At 49.7% G+C, this 18845-nt stretch overlaps 1 protein-coding gene across 1 annotated transcript in view; it reads left to right on the top strand.

Annotated features, from left to right (window-relative positions):
• VWA5B1 (von Willebrand factor A domain containing 5B1) overlaps positions 1 to 18246 on the top strand; it is a 78628-nt gene extending 60382 nt beyond the window's left edge. The window contains 8 exon segments of the mRNA XM_075329451.1: positions 2731 to 2965; positions 8745 to 9056; positions 11205 to 11342; positions 12109 to 12237; positions 12553 to 12627; positions 12764 to 12833; positions 12901 to 13018; positions 17019 to 18246. Coding sequence (XP_075185566.1) covers positions 2731 to 2965; positions 8745 to 9056; positions 11205 to 11342; positions 12109 to 12237; positions 12553 to 12627; positions 12764 to 12833; positions 12901 to 13018; positions 17019 to 17747 — 1806 coding nt within the window. The 3' untranslated portion in view covers positions 17748 to 18246.
• Positions 18247 to 18845: the final 599 nt, after the last annotated feature.

The following is an 18845-nucleotide window of genomic DNA, read 5'->3' as shown; positions in this document are numbered from 1 at the left end:
AAATAATGACAAGAATCAGGGGGAACGATGGATATTTTTTTCTGCCAAGGTCTCTTTATGGCAAAAGAAAAAAAATCCACCTTTTTTCCCGATTTTTTTCATTATTTTTATAATTACTGGTGCAGGGTATCTCCACCATACATTACTGTAAGGCCCAGTGCGCACACAGCCTTACATAGGTTACACCGGAGGTCAGGCTTCCAAGAACCGCAACCCAGTAATTACCACATCTGCGGAAATATCCTCATATCTAGTGGTCTCCAACCTGTGGCCTCCTCCACTATGATTCCAAACATGCCCTCACATGCTTGAGGTGGAGTTTTACAGTAACTGGAGAGCCACAAGTCGGAGAAAGTAGGTTTTCTAGAAGTTGTAACCAATTTTCCCAAATTTCTTCAGACCCCATTCAGTTCACTAGATCACCAGCAGCCCATAGTGGCATGAAATATGGACATCATTAGTGGTCATCTTGATTGGGATAAGATAACAATGACTCTCTAAGCCACAGCAACCGATGATCTATGGTTTATGGAGAAGTCAACATAACCTTTTCTACTTCTATACAGATCTGTAATCACCTTTGAGAGAGAAAACTAACAGTAAAGAACCTCCTATGTACAATATCCTGACCTCATCCAAACCAATAACCCTAGTAATAAGACACATGTGAGCCCATGTAATCCAACCACCAACCCAGGTATTGTTGTAGCCATGTCTAAACCAACCACCAACCAGAATATTGTAGTAACCATCTCCAATCTGAATAACAACCTTGACTTGACCTAAAGCAACCACTAACGCAGACCTTGTAATATCCATATCTAAATCTACAATCAGTCAAACCTTGTAGTGACCATCCCCAAAGATCAATGAAAACAGGCCTTCTATAAGCCATCCACCAACCCAGAATTTTAGTGACTATCTATAAATCATTCACTAACCCAGATTTTGTAGTAACCAAACATACACCATCCACTGACCCAAATCTTGTAGTGACTAAACATTAGCCATCCACTAACCTTGTAGTGACCATCTGTAAACCATCCACCAAACCAGACATAGTAGCGACCATCTATAGTTCATTCACTAACCCAGATCTTGTTGTGACAATCTTTAAACCATCCACCAAACCAGACCTCGTGACCATCTGTAAACCATCCAACAACACAAATCTTGTAGCTTCTATCTGTAATCCATCCACGAACCTGGACCGTGTAGTGACCATCTATAAGCCATCCACCAACCCAGTCTATCTCTTTATCAACAACAAATGCAAACCTTTTAATGATCATTTTTATACCAGCCTCCAACCCAAACCCATATCTAACCCATCCACCAACCCAGATTTTGTAGTGAGCATCTGAAAGCCATCATCCAACCAGACCTTGCAGTCACCGTCTATAAGCTATCCACCAACATAGACCTTGTAGTCACCGTCCATAAGCCATCCTCCAACCAGAGCTTGTCACCGTCCATAAGCTATTCACCAACATAGACTTTGTAGTCACCGTTCATAAGCCATCCTCCAACCTAAACCTTGTAGACACCGTCCATAAGCCATCCTCCAATACAGACCTTGTAATCACTGTCCATAAGCCATCCTCCAACCTAAACCTTGTAGACACCGTCCATAAGCCATCCTCCAATACAGACCTTGTAATCACTGTCCATAAGCCATCCTCCAATCCAAACCTTGTAGTCACCGTCCATAAGATATCCTCCAACCCAGACCTAGTAGTCACCATCTATAAGCCATCCTCCAACCCAAACCTTGTAGTCACCGTCCATAAGCCATCCTCCAACCTAAACCTTGTAGTCACCGTCCATAAGCCATCCTCCAACCTAAACCTTGTAGTCACCATCCATAAGCCAACCTCCAACCCAAACCTTGTAGACACTGTCCATAAGCCCTCCTCCAACACAGACCTTGTAATCACTGTCCATAAGCCATCCTCCAATCCAAACCTTGTAGTAACCGTCCATAAGATATCCTCCAACCCAGACCTAGTAGTCACCATCTATAAGCCCTCCACTAACCCAGACCTTGTAGTCACCATCTATAAGCCATCCTCCAACCCAGACCTAGTAGTCACCGTCCATAAGACATCCTCCAACCCAAACCTTGTAGTCACCATCTATTAGCCATGCACCAAACCAGACCATCTCTAAATCAACAACCAACACAGACCCTTATAATAATCTCCTATAAACCAGCCTTAAACCCATATCTAAACCGTCCATCAACGCAAATATTGTCATGGCCTTCTCTAAACCATCCAGCAACCCAGATATTGTAGTGGCCATCTCTAACGAACCAGCAAATGACCTAGATCTTCTAAGGATCATGTGTTAAGCATTCGCCAATCCATCTTATCTACTGACTGACCCTACACCAACCACTAACTGGGACTTTGTAAGGACCATCTCTAAACTGACCACCAACCCAAGCCTTGTTCTTACCCTTTGTAACGAGGCTAGTTATGACCACCAGAAGGTTTTGACCTTTTTCAGATGCTCGGTCATGAGTTTGCTCAGGAGGATATTTGTCAGGTGTGGTAGATACTCCGGTAATTTAATGGCCGACACACAACCCTACATGAGGTAGACAGCAAAACCAGGAACCTTGTTCTGTTTGGAATGCAGTGATTACAGAAGTTCACCAGTAATTATAAGATAGTAATGCTCCGCCATCTTTTCTCTCCCCCATATCCATTGTCTGGATTCCATCAGTCATCAATATCCATCAGCCCATTTGTCAGCACCACAAAAATTAGGGGAGCTGGCGCCAGGCGGCCATCTCTTCTTCAGCAGAGCTGCCTCTCGTTCTGCCATGACTGGGAATCCCCACTGACACATGAGGGTCCGCAAGCGTCAAACACTGGAAGTCCCTCCACCCAACCGGAGACCTGTCTCTCTCTGAAATCCTCCTCGGACAGTCAGCCTTTCAGCAGCCCGGGAGATCTGGGTGAGGCTATCCTCGATAGTCCATGTACACGTGTGTGAGCGAAGGCGAGACGTCCTACATGGCGTAAAGCAAGACGTGTTACGTGGCGTGAAGCAAGACGCGCTACATGGCGTAAAGCAAGACACGCTACATGGCGTAAAGCAAGACGCGCTACATGGCGTACTGCGACCAAACACCCAATACAATTACACTTATCTAATAGTAAAGACCAAGCTGCTATAACCTGGGTATAATCTGTATATAATTATATATGTACAGCCGGTATAACCTGGGCATCTCCTGTATATAATTATATATGTACAGCCGGTATAACCTGGGCATCTCCTGTATATAATTATATATGTACAGCCGGTATAACTTGGGCATCTCCTGTATATAATTATATATGTACAGCTGGTATAACCTGGGCATCTCCTGTATATAATTATACATGTACAGCCGGTATAACCTGGGCATCTCCTGTATATAATTATATACGTACAGCCGGTATAACCTGGGCATCTCCTGTATATAATTATATATGTACAGCCGGTATAACTTGGGCATCTCCTGTATATAATTATATATGTACAGCCGGTATAACTTGGGCATCTCCTGTATATAATTATATATGTACAGCTGGTATAACCTGGGCATCTCCTGTATATAATTATATATGTACAGCCGGTATAACCCAGGCATCTCCTGTATATAATTATATATGTACAGCCGGTATAACCTGGGCATCTCCTGTATATAATTATATATGTACAGCCGGTATAACCCGGGCATCTCCTGTATATAATTATATATGTACAGCCGGTATAACCTGGACATCTCCTGTATATAATTATATATGTACAGCTGGTATAACCCGGGTATCTCCTGTATATAATTATATATGTACAGCCGGTATAACCTGGGCACCTCCTGTATATATTTATATATATACAGCTGGTATAACCTGGACATCTCCTGTATATAATTATATATGTACAGCCAGTATAACCCGGGCATCTCCTGTATATAATTATATATGTACAGCCGGTATAACCCGGGCATCTCCTGTATATAATTATATATGTACAGCCGGTATAACCCGGGCATCTCCTGTATATAATTATATATGTACAGCCGGTATAACCTGGGCACCTCCTGTATATAATTATATATGTACAGCTGGTATAACCTGGACATCTCCTGTATATAATTATATATGTACAGCCAGTATAACCTGGACATCTCCTGTATATAATTATATATGTACAGCCGGTATAACCCAGGCATCTCCTGTATATAATTATATATGTACAGCCGGTATAACCTGGACATCTCCTGTATATAATTATACAGTTAGGTCCAGAAATATTTGGACAGTGACACAAGTTTTGTTATTTTAGCTGTTTACAAAAACATGTTCAGAAATACAATTATATATATAATATGAGCTGAAAGTGCACACTCCCAGCTGCAATATGAGAGTTTTCACATCCAAATCGGAGAAAGGGTTTAGGAATCATAGCTCTGTAATGCATAGCCTCCTCTTTTTCAAGGGACCAAAAGTAATTGGACAAGGGACTCTAAGGGCTGCAATTAACTATGAAGGCGTCTCCCTCGTTAACCTGTAATCAATGAAGTAGTTAAAAGGTCTGGGGTTGATTACAGGTGTGTGGTTTTGCATTTGGAAGCTGTTGCTGTGACCAGACAACATGCGGTCTAAGGAACTCTCAATTGAGGTGAAGCAGAACATCCTGAGGCTGAAAAAAAAGAAAAAATCCATCAGAGAGATAGCAGACATGCTTGGAGTAGCAAAATCAACAGTCGGGTACATTCTGAGAAAAAAGGAATTGACTGGTGAGCTTGGGAACTCAAAAAGGCATGGGCGTCCACGGATGACAACAGTGGTGGATGATCGCTGCATACTTTCTTTGGTGAAGAAGAACCCGTTCACAACATCAACTGAAGTCCAGAACACTCTCAGTGAAGTAGGTGTATCTGTCTCTAAGTCACCAGTAAAGAGAAGACTCCATGAAAGTAAATACAAAGGGTTCACATCTAGATGCAAACCATTCATCAATTCCAAAAATAGACAGGCCAGAGTTACATTTGCTGAAAAACACCTCATGAAGCCAGCTCAGTTCTGGAAAAGTATTCTATGGACAGATGAGACCAAGATCAACCTGTACCAGAATGATGGGAAGAAAAAAGTTTGGAGAAGAAAGGGAACGGCACATGATCCAAGGCACACCACATCCTCTGTAAAACATGGTGGAGGCAGCGTGATGGCATGGGCATGCATGGCTTTCAATGGCACTGGGTCACTTGTGTTTATTGATGACATAACAGCAGACAAGAGTAGCCGGATGAATTCTGAAGTGTACCGGGATATACTTTCAGCCCAGATTCAGCCAAATGCCGCAAAGTTGATCGGACGGCGCTTCATAGTACAGATGGACAATGACCCCAAGCATACAGCCAAAGCTACCCAGGAGTTCATGAGTGCAAAAAAGTGGAACATTCTGCAATGGCCAAGTCAATCACCAGATCTTAACCCAATTGAGCATGCATTTCACTTGCTCAAATCCAGACTTAAGACGGAAAGACCCACAAACAAGCAAGACCTGAAGGCTGCAGCTGTAAAGGCCTGGCAAAGCATTAAGAAGGAGGAAACCCAGCGTTTGGTGATGTCCATGGGTTCCAGACTTAAGGCAGTGATTGCCTCCAAAGGATTCGCAACAAAATATTGAAAATAAAAATATTTTGTTTGGGTTTGGTTTATTTGTCCAATTACTTTTGACCTCCTAAAATGTGGAGTGTTTGTAAAGAAATGTGACAATTCCTACAATTTCTATCAGATATTTCTGTTCAAACCTTCAAATTAAACGTTACAATCTGCACTTGAATTCTGTTGTAGAGGTTTCATTTCAAATCCAATGTGGTGGCTGCAGAGCCCGACTCGCCAAAATTGTGTCACTGTCCACAGATTTCTGGACCTAACTGTATATGTACAGCTGGTATAACCCGGGTATCTCCTGTATATAATTATATATGTACAGCTGGTATAACCCGGGTATCTCCTGTATATAATTATATATGTACAGCCGGTATAACCTGGGTATCTCCTGTATATAATTATATATGTACAGCCGGTATAACCTGGGCATCTCCTGTATATAATTATATATGTACAGCCGGTATAACCTGGGCATCTCCTGTATATAATTATATATGTACAGCCGGTATAACCTGGGCATCTCCTGTATATAATTATATATGTACAGCCGGTATAACCTGGGCATCTCCTGTATATAATTATATATGTACAGCCGGTATAACCCGGGCATCTCCTGTATATAATTATATATGTACAGCCGGTATAACCTGGGCATCTCCTGTATATAATTATATATGTACAGCTGGTATAACCTGGGCATCTCCTGTATATAATTATATATGTACAGCCGGTATAACCTGGATATCTCCTGTATATAATTATATATGTACAGCTGGTATAACCTGGATATCTCCTGTATATAATTATATATGTACAGCCGGTATAACCTGGGCATCTCCTGTATATAATTATATATGTACAGCCGGTATAACCTGGGCATCTCCTGTATATAATTATATATGTACAGCCGGTATAACCTGGGCACCTCCTGTATATAATTATATATGTACAGCTGGTATAACCCGGGCACCTCCTGTATATAATTATATATGTACAGCTGGTATAACCCGGGCATCTCCTGTATATAATTATATATATACAGCCGGTATAACCTGGGTATCTCCTGTATATAATAATATATGTACAGCCGGTATAACCTGGGCACCTCCTGTATATAATTATATATGTACAGCCAGTATAACCTGGGCATCTCCTGTATATAATTATATATGTACAGCCGGTATAACCTGGGCACCTCCTGTATATAATTATATATGTACAGCCGGTATAACCTGGGCACCTCCTGTATATAATTATATATGTACAGCTGGTATAACCCGGGCATCTCCTGTATATAATAATATATGTACAGCCGGTATAACCTGGGCATGTCTTATATGTAATGCTATGGATCGTTCTGGTATAACCTGGGCTTTTCTTGCTTGTCTGGGATCAGTCTTGCTCAGGCCAGTAATATTCTTCAGTATTTGCACATTTCCCGGTGAATAATGCAGGACGTGAATCACGGTGTACAGCGATCCCTGCTGAAAGGCGGCCATTCATTATTTAGTGCGGGATTGTATGAATGAGCCGAGCTCCTCGGGGGATTCATTCATAGACTTTATGAAACAAGCAGCGTAACTCTCCCCCCGCAGCTGTAATAATACAGAATGTGATAATTATAATAATTCAGCTATAATTCTCGGGGCCGCTGCATAAATACCCAGGTTGTTGCTTTACTTTCCATTGTCTTCTTCTCTGAGTGTGTGGAAAATGCCAGAGATACAATGACTTGCTGGAATTGATCTGTTCTGCTGTAGCCGAGTCGCTCTGTGCCATGATGCTCCCTCGCCCCTCCGCCGCCTAACAAATCCACCAAGAAATGAGAGTTTTCTGAGTAAATATACTGCAGCATTGAATATATGGTAATCTGCGGGGGCGTGCACGGTGGAGGGAGGGTCCCATAGCAAAATACAAGTGACCCTTCCCATGCTTGACACTCTTAATGACCTTCCCTATGAGAGCCAGGACCACTTTACTCCCAGGGTGCATGAAAAGCCAGGAGCTTGTAATCCCTACGCCCCCTTTATTGCTGCTATAATCATTGTGGGAGGTCTTAGATTAAAAAGGACCCACCCCTGAGAAGCAATGTAGGAATCACAGTGGGAGGTCCTAGGTTAAAAAGAACTCGCCCCTGTGGAGCAATGTAGGAATCATATTGGGAGGTCTATATCAAAAAGGACCCACCCCTGAGAAGTAATGTAGGAATCAGTGGGGGGTCCTAGGTCAAAAGGAACTCACCCCTCTGGAGCAATGTAGGAATCACATTGGGAGGTCTAGATCAAAAAGGACCCGCCCCTGAGAAGAAATGTAGGAATCAGTGGGAGGTCCTAGGTCAAAAAGAACCCGACCCTGTGAAGCAATGAAGGAATCACAGTGGGAGGTCTTAGGTCAAAAAGGACTCACCCCTGAGAAGCAATGTAGGATACACAGTGGGAGGTCCTAGGTAAAAAAGAGACTGCCTCTGAGGAACAATGTAGGAGTTAGTGGAAGGTCTTAGGTCAAAAAGGACCCTGAGGAGCAATGTAGGAATCACAGTGGGAGGTCACAGGTCAAAAAGGACCCGCCCCTGAGGAGCAATGTAGGAGTAAATGGGAGGTCTTAGGACAAAAATGACCCGCCCCTGAAGAGCAATGTAGGAATCACAGTGGGTGGTTTTAGGTCAAGTAGGACCTGCCCCTGAGGAGCAATGTAGGAATTACAATAGAAGGTCCAAGGTAGAAAAAAAAACCCTGCCCCTTCGGATCAATGTAGGAATCACAGTAGGAGGTCCCAGGTCAAAAAATGACCCACCCCTGTGGAGCAATGTAGGGCACAATTTATGTTAATACAGCCCCGATCCATCAAAAGGAGCATCTTTGATTTTGCAGCAAAGTATAATGCAAGACAAAAAAGAGAAAAGTCACTAAAAATCAAAAGTCTGGGCCTGTTTCTCTCTGGTATAGTTTCCCCTTTGCTGGTGGTAGGTGGGGGTCAGTGGACACCCCCTTTAATATCAGCAGGGGCTGCGACTGTGTATCAGGATGTGGACACTCGGAGTCATGATCCTTTGGTCTTCTCTCGTAGATTGTCATCACCCGTGTTTCACCTTCGAAACCGAGGCAGCTTCAGTGGAGTTCCCTCAAGAACAGATCTCCGGGGTCAAGAGTCCGTCTTCTCAGCCCACCGCCATGTGCAAGGCTGTGGTCAGGGGTCTGAAGGGCAATCATCCCGTGCAGTGGGAAATCGCATTCGACATCCAGAAGCTGTTCAGGGAACGGGAGAATAGAGACGACGATGAGAGCGACCTGTGGAACGAGACGTTTCATCATCTGGCGGCCAAGTCCATCATTCGGGACTTTGAGCAGCTGGCGGAGAGAGAAAGTGAGATCGAGCATGGTAATGAGAAGTGCAGAACCTCATAATAAGGCCCCAAAGCCCACTTCACCCGCATTCACTGCAGGACCAAGCTCGGCACTGATAGCGGGTGGAAACATTTTATTTTTACAGCTTCCAAAAAAAACCAAACTGTTCTCTATATGAGCAGGCTCCGCGGCAGAAATTGTGTTAGTATTATGTATCCGCAATTACATAGTCTATTCAAAGTGCGGGGCTCCAGAGGTGGAGCAGTGATGGCCAGGACTCTAGAGGTGGAGCAGTGATGGCCAGGACTCTAGAGGTGGAGCAGTGATGGCCAGGACTCCAGAGGTGGAGCAGTGATGGCCAGGGCTCCAGAGGTGGAGCAGTGATGGCCAGAGGTGGAGTAGTGATGGCCAGGACTCCAGAGGAGGAGCAGTGATGGCCAGAACTCCAGAGGTGGAACAGTGATGGCTAGGACTCCAGAGGTGGAGCAGTGATGGCTAGGACTCCAGAGGTGGAGTAGTGATGGCCAGGGCTCCAGGGGTGGAGTAGTGATGGCCAGGACTCCAGAGGAGGAGCAGTGATGGCCAGAACTCCAGAGGTGGAACAGTGATGGCCAGGGCTCCAGAGGTGGAGCAGTGATGACCAGGACTCCAGAGGTGGAGCAGTGATGGCCAGGACTCCAGAGGTGGAGCAGTGATGGCCAGGACTAGAGAGGTGGAGCAGTGATGGCCAGGACTCCAGAGGTAGAGAAGTGATGGCCAGGACTCCAGAGGTGGAGCAGTGATGGCCAGGACTCCAGAGGTGGAGCAGTGATGGCCAGGACTCCAGAGGTGGAGCAGTGGTGGCCAGGACTCCCAGTGAAGGAGCAGTGATGGTCAGGACTCCAGAGGAGGAGCACTGATGGCCAGGACTCCAGAGGAGGAGCACTGATGGCCAGGACTCCAGAGGTGGAGTAGTGATGGCCAGAACTCCAGAGGTGGAGTAGTGATGGCAGGTGCTCCAGAGGTGGAGCAGTGATGGCCAGGGCTCCAGAGGTGGAGTTGTGATGGCCAGGACTCCAGAGGTGGACCAGTGGTGGCCAGGACTCCAGACGTGGACCAGTGGTGGCTGGTTACCCAGAAGTTGAGCAGTAATGGGCAGGACTCCAGAGGTGGACCAGTGATGGTCAGGATTCCAGAGATGGACCAGTGGTGGCCAGAACTCCAGAAGTGGAGCAGTGATGGCCAGAACTCCAGAAGTGGAGCAGTGATGGCCAGAACTCCAGAGGTGGAGCAGTGATGGCCAGAACTCCAGAGGTGGAGCAGTGATGGCCAGGACTCCAGAGGTGGAGCACTGATGGCCAGGACTCCAGAGGTGGAGCAGTGATGGCCAGGACTCCAGAGGTGGAGCAGTGGTGGCCAGGACTCCAGAGATGGAGCAGTGATGGCCGAGGCTCAAGAGATAAAGCAGTGATGGCCAGGGCTCCAGACGTGGAGCAGTGGTGTCAGTGGAAACGTGGTGCCCCCGGTGTTGTCCTCTCTGCAGATCATTAATATTTCATGCAGCGTTTTCTCATTTTCGTTGTTCTCAGATTTCAGAGTTGAGATATCGGAGGTTCAGCACACAGAGGTCACTGTGGTTGTAGTTTTGGGGTCACTGTGGCTGTAGTTTTGGGGTCACTGTGGCTGTAGTTTGGGGTCACTGTGGCTGTAGTTTGGGGTCACTGTGGCTGTAGTTTTGGGGTCACTGTGGCTGTAGTTTGGGGTCACTGTGGCTGTAGTTTTGGGGTCACTGTGTCTGTAGTTTTGAGGTCACTGCGTATGTAGTTTTGGGGTCACTGTGGCTGTAGTTTGGGGTCACTGTGGCTGTAGTTTGGGGTCACTGTGGCTGTAGTTTTGGGGTCACTGTGGCTGTAGTTTGGGGTCACTGTGGCTGTAGTTTTGGGGTCACTGTCTGTAGTTTTGAGGTCACTGCGTATGTAGTTTTGGGGTCACTGTGGCATTATATCTGCTCTATCTTGCTGACAACCAGTCCAGTTTCCATTACAGCTCGCACTGGGTTGTCGCCCACATCTCCCGGGGTCCTCAGTGGCGGAGCGGCATCTAGGCAAATCTGCCGAGTGTTCCTCACATGTCACTGTCCCCCTCACATCGGGTCACATATTCGCGGGTCATCATCACCGTCCTCCTTGTGCTTCTCTTGTAGGTGTTGGACGCCGCTTCCAGCTCAACGCCATTAACGCCAGCAAGGCCTGTAATGTCATCAGCAAGTACACGGCGTTCGTTCCTGTAGACCTCAGCAGCAACTCGTACCTGCCGAGTGTGGTGGAGTACGCCAACACAGGTAACAGCGCAACGCTCTGCAGGGACATCCGCGCCACCTGCTGCTCCTCACACTGCTCCCTGCAGGATAGCTCAGTCCTTCCTCTTGGCTTTATCTGTCCCAGTTCTCACAACTTCCACTTTCACGTTCCACGTCTCCCAACCATCACCTCTCCCACCCTCCATATCTCCCACCCTCCATATCTCCTACCCTCCATATCTCCCACCCTCCATATCTCCCACCCTCCACGTCTCTCTCACTCCACGTCTCTCTCACTCCACGTCTCTCTCACTCCACGTTTCCTACCCTCCACCTCTTCCACCCTCCACGTTCCCCCCATGTCTCTCTCCCTCCATGTCTCTCCTTCCACGTCTCCCACCCTCCACCTCTCTCACCTTCCACCTCCACGTCTCCCTCCCTCCACCTCTCTCACCCTCCACCTCTCTCACCCTCCACCTCTCTCACCCTCCACCTCTCTCACCCTCCACCTCTCTCACCCTCCACCTTTCTCACCCTCCACGTCTCTTCCTCCACCTCTCCCTCCACATCTCCCCATGTCTCCCACCCTCCACATCTCTCACCTTCCACATTTCACGTCTCCCTCTCTCCACATTCCCTCCACGTCTCCCTCCCCCCATGTCTCCCACCCTCCACGTCCCCCCATGTCTCCCGCCACCCGTCTGTCCGCGTGTGTTAACTGTGAGTCTCTCGTCTGGCCCTCTCTCCTTCTGTCTTGGTCCGGAGGCCTCTCGCACTGACTGAGGAGGATGCCCTCATTCCCCGCTAGGTGCTGCTCTCAAGCAGGGCTCTCAGCGCAGCTTAAGTTCTGGAAGTCGCCGCCTGCGCGGATTCTCCATCGGACTGGGCCGATCGCAGTCAACATGCGTGTCCGAATCTTCCGATGAACGATTTTACAGTAAGAACTCGTTGCGGTGTCATTTTACCCTATTTTACTCCTGGGGGGCTGTTTGTTTCTCATTGCAAAGATCAAGCCGGTAACAAGAAATGTAATGTGGGCTAATTCTGCAAAATAGTTCTCCCCCGGAAGGAAAAGCTCCGGCCTCTGAAGCCCCCTGAGTCTATAGCTGCCGTGTACGAGCTATGAGGGGCTCAGATTATACACACATGATAGAATTCTGGCCACCAGCTGCGACCACTAGAGGGAGCTCAATGCACCGAGTTTATAGCGGGTAGATAAATGCCGGCTGGTAACGCGGTGATTCCCCTTTAGATGCTGACGAGTGCGCAATATCGCCCTGCACCACGCCGGTGTCCTCGGGATGGGAGCGCTGCAGCTTTCCACAAGGTGAGAACTCACGGCAGAGACCCGGACGACCGTGTCTGCGACTTTCCTCCTCATAGGAAGCGACTTGCATTGTGCTGTGACCGCTGTTTCCTGCGCCGGCCCTTTAAGTGACTGCGCCGTGTGTCTTGTTTTTCAGCCGCCCCCCGCAGTCCGTCCGTCTCCTCGGCCCATTCTCAGAGGTCCATAGAGAGTCTGTTTGCCGCCAGGTAATCCTCGCTCTGACGCAGACCCCGCGGTTATCCGGCGGGACCCTGATTTGTCGTCTTGTCATAGGTTGAGCCTCAATAAGACGAGACTTCTGACCCGAGCCGCCAAAGGATTCATGATCAAATCTCCCGGAAAAGGCAGCGAGGAAAGCGACAGCGAGAAGAACATCGACTACCTGCCCCTGGTGAGTGCCGGGTCCTCGGGGGATGGCTCCCAGACCCCGGAGCTGCAGACTTAAAGGGGTCTATGCAAATAAACTCTAAAGAGCAAGTATGAAATTAGACTATCCCCTCTGTGTGCAGCTCCCTCTCCCCTCCACCAGCCTCATTCCCAGCAAGAGATCAGCTGCAGCCGCAGCTCCCCCCTCCACAGATTTATGCTTCAGTGGATGTACTTGTAACTAGTGATGAGCGGGCACTACCATGCTCTGGTGCTCAGTACTGGTAACTAGTGATGAGCGGGCACTACCATGCTCAGGTGCTCAGTACTGGTAACTAGTGATGAGCGGGCACTACCATGCTCGGGTGCTCAGTACTGGTAACTAGTGATGAGCGGGCACTACCATGCTCGGGTGCTCTGTACTTGTAACTAGTGATGAGCGGGCACTACCATGCTCGGGTGCTCAGTACTGGTAACTAGTGATGAGCGGGCACTACCATGCTCGGGTGCTCAGTACTGGTAACTAGTGATGAGCGGGCACTACCATGCTCAGGTGCTCAGTACTGGTAACTAGTGATGAGCGGGCACTACCATGCTCTGGTGCTCAGTACTGGTAACTAGTGATGAGCGGGCACTACCATGCTCAGGTGCTCAGTACTGGTAACTAGTGATGAGCGGGCACTACCATGCTCAGGTGTTCAGTACTGGTAACTAGTGATGAGCGGGCACTACCATGCTCAGGTGCTCAGTACTGGAACTAGTGATGAGCGGGCACTACCATGCTCTAGTGCTCAGTACTGGTAACTAGTGATGAGCGGGCACTACCATGCTCAGGTGCTCAGTACTGGTAACTAGTGATGAGCGGGTACTACCATACTCGGGTGCTCAGTACTGGTAACTAGTGATGAGCGGGCACTACCATGCTCGGGTGCTCAGTACTGGTAACTAGTGATGAGCGGGCACTACCATGCTCGGGTGCTCAGTACTGGTAACTAGTGATGAGCGGGCACTACCATGCTCAGGTGCTCAGTACTGGTAACTAGTGATGAGCGGGCACTACCATGCTCGGGTACTCAGTACTGGTAACTAGTGATGAGCGGGCACTACCATTCTCGGGTGCTCTGTACTGGTAACTAGTGATGAGCGGGCACTACCATGCTCAGGTGCTCAGTACTGGTAACTAGTGATGAGTGGGCACTATCATGCTCAGGTGTTCAGTACTGGTAACTAGTGATGAGCGGGCACTATCATGCTCGGGTGCTCAGTACTGGTAACTAGTGATGAGCGGGCACTACCATGCTCAGGTGCTCAGTACTGGTAACTAGTGATGAGCGGGCACTACCATGCTCGGGTGCTCAGTACTGGTAACTAGTGATGAGCGGGCACTGCCATGCTCGGGTGCTCAGTACTGGTAACTAGTGATGAGCGGGCACTACCATGCTCGGGTGCTCAGTACTGGTAACTAGTGATGAGCGGGCACTACCATGCTCAGATGCTCAGTACTGGTAACTAGTGATGAGCGGGCACTACCATGCTCGGGTGCTCAGTACTGGTAACTAGTGATGAGCGGGCACTACCATGCTCGGGTGCTCTGTACTGGTAACTAGTGATGAGTGGGCACTATCATGCTCAGGTGTTCAGTACTGGTAACTAGTGATGAGCGGGCACTATCATGCTCGGGTGCTCAGTACTGGTAACTAGTGATGAGCGGGCACTACCATGCTCAGGTGCTCAGTACTGGTAACTAGTGATGAGCGGGCACTGCCATGCTCGGGTGCTCAGTACTGGTAACTAGTGATGAGCGGGCACTGCCATGCTCGGGTGCTCAGTACTGGTAACTAGTGATGAGCGGGCACTACCATGCTCGGGTGCTCTGTACCGGTAAATAGTGATGAGTGGGCACTACCATGCTCGGGTGCTCTGTACTGGTAACTAGTGATGAGCGGGCACTACCATGCTCGGGTGCTCAGTACTGGTAACTAGTGATGAGCGGGCACTGCCATGCTCGGGTGCTCAGTACTGGTAACTAGTGATGAGCGGGCACTGCCATGCTCGGGTGCTCAGTACTGGTAACTAGTGATGAGCGGGCACTACCATGCTCAGGTGCTCAGTACTGGTAACTAGTGATGAGCGGGCACTACCATGCTCGGGTGCTCAGTACTGGTAACTAGTGATGAGCGGGCACTACCATGCTCGGGTGCTCAGTACTGGTAACTAGTGATGAGCGGGCACTACCATGCTCGGGTGCTCAGTACTGGTAACTAGTGATGAGCGGGCACTACCATGCTCGGGTGCTCTGTACTGGTAACTAGTGATGAGTGGGCACTATCATGCTCAGGTGTTCAGTACTGGTAACTAGTGATGAGCGGGCACTATCATGCTCGGGTGCTCAGTACTGGTAACTAGTGATGAGCGGGCACTACCATGCTCAGGTGCTCAGTACTGGTAACTAGTGATGAGCGGGCACTGCCATGCTCGGGTGCTCAGTACTGGTAACTAGTGATGAGCGGGCACTGCCATGCTCGGGTGCTCAGTACTGGTAACTAGTGATGAGCGGGCACTACCATGCTCGGGTGCTCTGTACCGGTAAATAGTGATGAGTGGGCACTACCATGCTCGGGTGCTCTGTACTGGTAACTAGTGATGAGCGGGCACTACCATGCTCGGGTGCTCAGTACTGGTAACTAGTGATGAGCGGGCACTGCCATGCTCGGGTGCTCAGTACTGGTAACTAGTGATGAGCGGGCACTGCCATGCTCGGGTGCTCAGTACTGGTAACTAGTGATGAGCGGGCACTACCATGCTCAGGTGCTCAGTACTGGTAACTAGTGATGAGCGGGCACTACCATGCTCGGGTGCTCAGTACTGGTAACTAGTGATGAGCGGGCACTACCATGCTCGGGTGCTCAGTACTGGTAACTAGTGATGAGCGGGCACTACCATGCTCGGGTGCTCAGTACTGGTAACTAGTGATGAGCGGGCACTACCATGCTCGGGTGCTCAGTACTGGTAACTAGTGATGAGTGGGCACTACCATGCTCGGGTGCTCAGTACTGGTAACTAGTGATGAGCGGGCACTACCATGCTCGGGTGCTCAGTACTGGTAACTAGTGATGAGCGGGCACTACCATGCTTGGGTGCTCAGTACTGGTAACTAGTGATGAGCGGGCACTACCATGCTCGGGTGCTCTGTACTGGTAACTAGTGATGAGCGGGCACTACCATGCTCGGGTGCTCAGTACTGGTAACTAGTGATGAGCGGGCACTACCATGCTCAGGTGTTCAGTACTGGTAACTAGTGATGAGCGGGCACTGCCATGCTCAGGTGCTCAGTACTGGTAACTAGTGATGAGCGGGCACTACCATGCTCAGGTGTTCAGTACTGGTAGCTAGTGATGAGCGGGCACTACCATGCTCGGATGCTCAGTACTGGTAACTAGTGATGAGCGGGCACTACCATGCTCGGGTGCTCAGTACTGGTAACTAGTGATGAGCGGGCACTACCATGCTCAGGTGCTCAGTACTGGTAACTAGTGATGAGCGGGCACTACCATGCTCGGGTGCTCAATACTAGTAACTAGTGATGAGTGGGCACTACCATGCTCGGGGGCTCAGTACTGGTAACTAGTGATGAGCGGGCACTACCATGCTCGGGTGCTCAGTACTGGTAGCTAGTGATGAGCGGGCACTACCATGCTCGGGGTGCTCAGTACTGGTAACTAGTGATGAGCGGGCACTACCATGCTCGGGTGCTCAGTACTGGTAACTAGTGATGAGCGGGCACTACCATGCTCAGGTGCTCAGTACTGGTAACTAGTGATGAGCGGGCACTACCATGCTCGGGTGCTCAATACTGGTAACTAGTGATGAGTGGGCACTACCATGCTCGGGGGCTCAGTACTGGTAACTAGTGATGAGCGGGCACTGCCATGCTCGGGTGCTCGGTACTCTGATGGGTTGACCTCCCCACCCTACGCTGACCGCTTGTGAGCTGACGCCTGGTTTTGGTTTCGCCCCTCCTGTAGGTGACGCTGCAGTTGGCTTGTGGCGCTTTCCTATTGACCCAAGCCTTTGCCGATGCGGCCAACATCCCGATGGACAAGCTGAAGTGGACGTCTCCGTTCACCAGTCACCGATCTGCCCTCAGCCCCATGTCTCACAGCTCCTCTTCTTCGCGTAAGGACCCTGGACCTTCTGCGGTGAGTACGGGACAGTTCCTCGCCCCAGATGACGACCACCAAACCACACTGAACGGGTTTGGAGAAGACGTGTGCCAGCAGCCGCCGCGGACCCGCCACCTCTCCAGCAGCGCCTTGGACAGTCCCTCCCGGTCCACAAAGTCTGAGAATGAACTGACGCTCCCCGTCCTGCCGGTGCGACGCTTCTCATCCCCCGACAGCGCTCAAGACTCGGCCTCTAGTCACACAGACAGTGGATTGGGGTCCGAGTCTGATGGCACCGAGGTCCAGTCATGGATGGAGAGCATTGAGGAGCAGCGCAGGTCACACCCAGAAAGCATGATCTGGGCCACCGCCGTCGCCTTGGCCTGGCTCGAGAACAACTCCGCCGCTTACTTCATTGAGTGGGAGCTCCTGGCGGCCAAGGCTGACCGGTGGCTGTGCCGGCAGAAGATCCCCGAGGGACGCACCCTGGCCACCGTCAAGTCCGCCGCCCAGCAGCTCTTCGTGTTGCTCCGACATTGGGACGAAAACTTGCAGTTCAACGTCTTGTGTTACAACCCGAGCAGCGTGTAGCAGACGGGACGGCGGTGTGGGGGCGTCCCGGACCCCCGGTCTGTGTGTGTTGTGGTATGGCTGTGTCGTGAAACGTTGTATCAGTGCTACTAGTAGGGCGGGTACCGGGAGAGGAAGGTGACCTCCTGCCGAGCTGCCACCACCACGTGAGGGTCGGACACACGTGCCACCAGGAGCTATGGAAGCCACCAGTAGTCGGGGCCCGTTTGCATGTTAGTCCCGTGGTGGGGGGACGCCGGGCACTGAACCCGTTCGTCTGTGTACTTCTACGTGTGCTCCTCAATCCTCGCATGGTCCTTTACCCCTCCGTGCTCATGGTGGTCTGTCCCACCGTTTCTGGTGACGTACCCGTCATCCCCGGTTATATGGGGGTCTTCCAGCTTTGTAGGCGTGAGTGTGAGCTGTGGGGTCTGTCCTGTCCGTGGGTGGAGGTGGCCTGTTCCCGTCTTCTTCGTGAGAACGTCCTGAATGTAGACAGCCACGTGATATTCTGTATACCGCGGGGTCCTTATTGGGGGGGGAGGGGATATACCTTGCAGGAATGTGGGGTCAGCTCTATGCATGGGGGGGTCCGGGCTTTCCTTGTGTTTGAGGTTGACTCGTTGTTTGTGCATTTCTTTTTTTCGGGGGGGGGGGTATTTTCTGCATTGGACCTCAACTGCGTCTATTAAGCGGCACATCAGGTGACTTTCTTCTTATCTCTCGCACGTTGCGATCTGCGCGCATTCACCCCAACGTGTTTCACGACTTTCTCGACCCTTAAACAAACCGTCTTCCTGTATCACACGCCGAGGGCGGATCTGGAGTGTGGAACATCCTCCTGTTCCCATAGGAGGGTCCTTAAGGACCTTTGTGGCACCGCCCACTTGACACTTTCTGAGTCAGGACTAGGAGAGTCATGTGACAGGTAATGGCATATTGTTCCGTGGGGGACATCGTATCCTCCAATTCAGTATTAGTGAAGCGCCAGGTCATGGACTTATGGGGGGAATTTGAGGACGACCACCTCCATCTTTCTCCCAGTGAAGCGACCATTGACTAAGAACAGTGGGTATAATGGGTACCGCGGAGCCATTCTATACAAAGACCAACACCAAT

Source organism: Anomaloglossus baeobatrachus, chromosome 11, assembly GCF_048569485.1.
Source record: "Anomaloglossus baeobatrachus isolate aAnoBae1 chromosome 11, aAnoBae1.hap1, whole genome shotgun sequence".
Lineage (NCBI taxonomy): Eukaryota > Metazoa > Chordata > Amphibia > Anura > Aromobatidae > Anomaloglossus > Anomaloglossus baeobatrachus.
Note: the sequence above shows the minus strand (reverse complement) of the source record. Positions and strands in the feature narration are given on the sequence as shown.